This window comes from Anneissia japonica, unplaced genomic scaffold, assembly GCF_011630105.1.
Source record: "Anneissia japonica isolate Jap-2015-1 unplaced genomic scaffold, ASM1163010v1 scaffold287871_len1641731_cov197, whole genome shotgun sequence".
Taxonomy (NCBI): Eukaryota; Metazoa; Echinodermata; class Crinoidea; order Comatulida; family Comatulidae; genus Anneissia; species Anneissia japonica.
This window is the reverse complement of record NW_022712275.1, coordinates 931,785-937,754: the sequence shown is the minus strand read 5'-3', so window position 1 is coordinate 937,754 and position 5,970 is coordinate 931,785. Positions and strand designations below refer to the sequence as shown.

The window sequence follows — 5,970 nt, the reverse complement described above, 5'->3', positions numbered from 1 at the left end:
TTATTATTATTATTATTATTATTATTATGTTGTAATGATGTCGTTTGTACTATTCTTTAATTTTATTAAAGAGGGCCCCTGAATATCAGTTAACCTACTGGGCTAAACTAGAAGGGTTACGGTACCCTCTATTAAGATGGTTGAAATAAAAAATTTAAAAAAATAAAAATAATAAATACCCACTCTGACTCAAGACCCCTGTTACGCACCTGGTGTTAGCGCCAATGTGTGCCCTTGTGCGGACAGGTGATGTGCCCCCCTCTGAAGCTGGAAACTTCAAATAAATTGATGCAATTTGCTATTATAGGCCTAATCAATAAATTCCCCATCAACCGATATAACCTTAAACATTCTTGGAATTGACATAACATTACTGATGTCGTACACACACTTCAGTGTGAAATGTGGCTCTCTTTGCAAGCACATCTAACATCTAAGGAAAGAAGAGCTTAGATTGGTACCAGATAAAATAATTTTGCTATCAACATTATTACGGTACATTATGCTAATTTTCATCTTTGTAAGCACAAGACAGTGCAAATTATGAATTTGCACTTGCACTGCAATGATACAATGGACCACCCCCCCCCCCAGTCAAATATTGGGGGGATATATGCACTGCAATGATACAATGGACCACCCCCCCCCCCAGTCAAATATTGGGGGGATATATCCCACCCCCGGGATCTACGCCTATGTACAGCATGGTCCATTTATATTCCTGATTCCTCAGACATATTTATATCAATTAACTTTAGGTAAGTTACGATCTGTGTCTATAATTAATCTAAATGTTATTTAAGTTTTCGAGTAACAAAAATATTCGTATAAGTGAATACGAATTACTAGTACACTGTAGAACATTAAATAGACTCTCATTCAGTACAACATTTCATGTTAATAGGAATGCTTTAACGAGTTTAGTCTGGCTTTAAACACAAAGGAATTTAAAGTATCGTCCAAATGTCTAGAAACACGGTATAATATGTTATATTTATATAGCGCTTAATACCAACAAGGCCCCTAAGCGCTTCACATTACTACCACCGGTCATTGGATTAGACGCCTATGGAACACAAACTGTTCCATAAAGTTTTAGCAGCTACATCAGCGCATTTTGGCATTTAACCCTACCAGGTACCCATTTATAAATACTCCTGGGTGGAGAGAAGCAATGTACCATACTGTAGATAAAGTGCCTTGCCCAAGGACACAGGTGAAATGCACAGCTATTAAGTTTGCTGACGACACTTGTCTAACTGGTCTAATATAAAAAAAAATGGCATATCCTTGTTCAATTACTATGTTGAATCTTTTATTGTATGGTGTAAGGAGAATTTTCTTGTAATAAATGCCAAAAAGTCTAAGGAAGTTATTGTCAACTTCAGAAGGAAAAATAAAACTATTCACGAAAATATTGTAATCGATAATGAGAATGTGCAAATTGTTGAAAGACATAAGTACCTGGGACTGATTACCGGTATTGATAATGAACTTAAGTAACACTAAAGTACTCCGTACTAAGGTAAACAAACGAATTTATTTTGTATATAGAATGAAACGGTTTAATTTTAACTCTCATCTTATTCATTTGTTTTATTCCTTAGTTGTTCTGTCAATCCTTTCTTACTGTATTATTATTTGGTTTTCTCATATCACCGTAGAAATTGAAGGTAAACTATCGAGAATTGTTAACAAGGTTGGCAGAGTGATTGGAGCCGATGTGAAACCCTTAAAAGATATCTTTAAAAATGTTATACTTAGGAAATTTAATTTAATTATGCAAGACTCATCCCATCCATTATACTCAGACATTATCGTAAATAGATCGGAAATGGTTAGACTTAAACAACACAAAATATCAACAACCATTTCAGACATTCAGCATTGTACATTGCTTGAAATTTATTTAATCAAAAATTAAGAAGATAACTACACAAATTCCAATTTTTATAATACTAGAGAATTTTTAATTGATATTCATCACATCTATAAACGATTCTATTTTATGTACAAAAATATCTCAGAATTTTTTGACAATAAAGTTGACTTGTATCTTGTACCTTGTATTAACATGTATAGCTATTCAATGCTGTTTTTGAATTCTTTTCGGTTTTACAGATTTGATTTTAGTTGATCCTCCTAAAAATGATTATGGAAAAGAATTGGCTGATTGTCCTTGTCTTACTTTCCACTGCAGCATTCGGTATGTATCGATCAACATAATTAATTTTTCAACAATTTTTAATTATCTAAAACATATCTTTACAGAATTATTAATATATTATTATTATTATTGTTATTATTATTATTATTATTATTATTATTATTATTATTATCATTATTATTATTATTACTGTATTATTATTATTATTATGTTATTATTATTATCATCATTATCATTATTATTCTTATTGTTAATATTATCATGATTATGATTATTATTTTCATTATAATTCCCATCATCATTATCATCGTGGTCGTCTCCATTGTCATTATCATTATCATAACAATATCATCATCATTATCATTATGATGATAATGATCATTGTTATTATCAATATAAGCATTATTAATCATTATCACCATTATCATTTCCATAATGATGAAATTAGATATGTTTTAAGTTTCATTTATTCACCACATACTCATAGTTACTAACCTAAGAGATTTGAAATGCGTGAGTGACGCCACCAGTTGGGTGGGCGGGGCGGTGGAGGGGATGCTGCGACGATCTGAAGATTTGTTTTTAAACGATTTCAGGGAGTGTTTGTACATGACGTTGATTGAAATTTTGAAAAAAATTGAAGCATGAAATAAAAAGTAGATTGCATAAGATAAATATTATCAAATAAATAAAATATACCATTCTGCTCCGTTATTGAACTTGGCCAAACTATCCTTGTAATGTAATTTTAAATGATAATAATAATAATAATAATAATAATAATAATAATAATAATAATAATAATAATAATAATATTAATAATAATAATAATTTCAGCATTATTACCTTGGACTAAACCTTGTAATGAAGAACCATACTATTTAATAGGCCTATAACTAGCCCAAGGGAATATTTTTTGTGTTATTTCCGCTTCCGTCGATTTTTTAATTGCCCTCTAATTCCTCCATTGTCTAAGTCCCCTTAAGGTAGGCCTACAGGTTGGGTTTTATAGTAACATAATAATAATTAATAATAATTATAATAATAATAATAAATAAATAATCATTTCTTCATTACATAACTTGTTAGCTTGGTCTAGCCTCGTAATCAAGAACCTGCAGATTACTATGCCTGATATTATTAACTAGGCTTAGGCCTCTTTTATACATTCATTGTTGCTCTGCCATTTTGGCAGGTCTTATGGCATCCAGTATTTTAGAACTGTCTATTCTCAGCTCTTAGTTTGAAAATACAGTAACTGTCACCCTGTTTCATTTGATGAAGAAACGCCCCGAGAAACGCGCTTTTCCTTAGTCTCTGTGTTCCCAGAAAGTGTGTTTTTAATAGTTATTAGGCCTAGGTAATTATGTAAAACCCAGACCTAACTAAAAAATAAAAATTGTCACAGCATGTAACTCAATTTAAAATAACACTTGTCATTACTCGTGCAGCTCAATCAAATATTATATTCCATTGGTATTAGCATGGTAACATCAATGTATTTTCAAAAATTAGACATGCGACGTTCTACAAATGACCTTTGACCTGAATTCTGATGAGATTTTCGGGTCGATTCAGTCGAGACGGCCCGAGTGGAGTTTCATGTAAATGTTTCGTACGGGAAAAAAAAATCGCGAACCGTCCAGCACGATGCGAGACGGTAGGTAACTATGACTACCAGATGCTTAAAGATAAATGCTAGAGTGGTCGATTGATGTATAAGAGCAGAGCTCGAAAGTAACAGTCACACTGTGTTCAAAACATATTTAACCTATGGTAAAAACATATATAACATATATAACCTATGGTAAAATAATATATATATATATTATTTATATTGTAGTTGCTGCTTCAACAACTCAAGCCCCAGGTAAGTTTACAAAAAATATCTTACTATGTAACCTAAGGAATATGCCTTTTTCACGAATCGGTAGATATCTTGAAGTGATGACAAGCATTGCGAATCAGCGATGCGTAACCAACAGAAATAAGATAAGCTTTTGGGCAGATTTTCTGACATCATGTTATTTAAAAAACCATAACTCCATAACGGGGCGTCGTTTCCAAAACATTTTTCCAGGAAAATGTTCTTAAAAGACCAGTCTACATAACTATGGAGTTATGATTTTTTAAATAACATGATGTCAGAAAATCAGCCCAAAAGCTTATCTTATTTCTGTTGGTTACGCACCGCTGATTCGCAATGTTTGTCATCACTTCATGATGTCTACCGATTCGTGAAAAAGGACTATTTAAGAATATAACATAATTGTGGTAAACAGTGGCAAGCCGTAAGTAATTTGACTGGGATGCAAAAGATTTGTAGTTGCACAGCTCCAACGTAAATTGCCACCTTAAATATTAGTACAGTATGTTCAAAAAACAAATGTAGTAACCTGTCAGAATTATTTTGTATACTTTGGTTGTTACTACAACTCAAACCCCAGGTTAGTTTACAAGCAACATATTAGGCTAAGTAGTATAAGCAATAGCACAATGTGGCTACCAGTGGCGAGTCGTAGAGTAATTTGAAGTGTATGCAGGAGATTTTTGAAGTATGCTGTTGCAGAGCTCTTTTCGTTGTTTTTATGGAAGCTTGATAATCCCTTTTGCATCTGTTGTGCATACATTGCTTCCCAGTCCGGTCCGTTACTGGCAACAACATCTAGTTCTTTTGGTAAAGGATTTTGAGTCTCTGCTTTCGTTGCAAGTATTGAATTCTTTAAAAAATATTATGATGATGATGTAGATGATTTTCAACTATTCTATTTGGCGTAGAAAAATATTTTTCATTGGGGGGGGGATGATTGGCGTTTTAGCCAGTGTCGTAACAGACGCGGGGGGGGGCAGGGGGAAAACTGCCCCTCCCTCCCTTGACGGTTTTTACCGGGCTGCCCAAGCCATCGTACCGGGCTGGGTAATAAGAGAAAAGAAAGGGGGGAGGGAAAGAGAAAGAAGAGGAAAAGAAAAGGAAAGAAAAAGAGAAGAGAAAAATAAAGACAAGAATAAAAAGGAAGATATCATAATGACCAGACTCAAACACCCATGCAACCCCTTCTCCACTTCAAAAACTGTCATAACTCCTTTGATCTATGCTGCCCGATGGCGTAACCACTGGGGGACAAGGAGAAAATATCTATCTTTGAAAAATCTTCCCCACCCCCCATCCTTTATAAATGCCCTTTCATCCCCTGAGAGTACCTAAAACCTCAAATTTCGCGCGCATTTCTTGTTAACATGGCCCAATTTCCTCTAAAAATTGCACATTTTAGGGAGTTTTGATCAATTCCAACGAAATTAGAATTAAAAACATCGGGGGACAAGGGGAAAATATCCATCTTTGGAAATCTTTCTCCACTCCTTGACAAATGCATCCTCAGAAAGTGCCTAAAATTCTCAAATTCTTTGCGCGCATTTCTTGTTACCGTAGGACAATTTCCTCTATAAATTGTACATTTTAGATAGTTCTCATCAATTCCGACGAAATTAGAATTAAAAACACAAAAATATTTTTAGGGCTTTTTTTAGTTTTATCCTTTTAAGTTATTTAAACACATAATAGTCCCAAACTCAAGAAAGACAAATTTAAGATAGATCATTTAAACCTAAAAGAAGGGCCTCAATGTGTATAGATGGTGAAAGAATGTGTTTGTAATAAATACAACCATGATCAAAATGCTTATATTTAGTTTCAAACACACGTGTGTGGCCTATATTATAAATAAGATAAGCCCTTTGTCGTATTGTTTCCTATATTGGGAGTGGGGTGGGGTGGGTATGGTAAATTACTAACCGGGAAATTA

General features: G+C 33.5%; 1 protein-coding gene across 1 annotated transcript in view; it reads left to right on the top strand.

The window, feature by feature from the left end:
- The window catches only part of LOC117107738 (low-density lipoprotein receptor-related protein 8-like), a 16,087-nt gene that overhangs the window by 2,375 nt on the left and 7,742 nt on the right, over nt 1-5,970 (top strand). Inside the window, exons 2-3 of the mRNA XM_033249490.1 lie at nt 2,122-2,206; nt 4,011-4,037. Of these exons, the coding sequence (XP_033105381.1) occupies nt 2,149-2,206; nt 4,011-4,037 (85 nt within the window). The 5' untranslated portion in view covers nt 2,122-2,148. The remainder of the gene's footprint in view (nt 1-2,121; nt 2,207-4,010; nt 4,038-5,970) is intronic.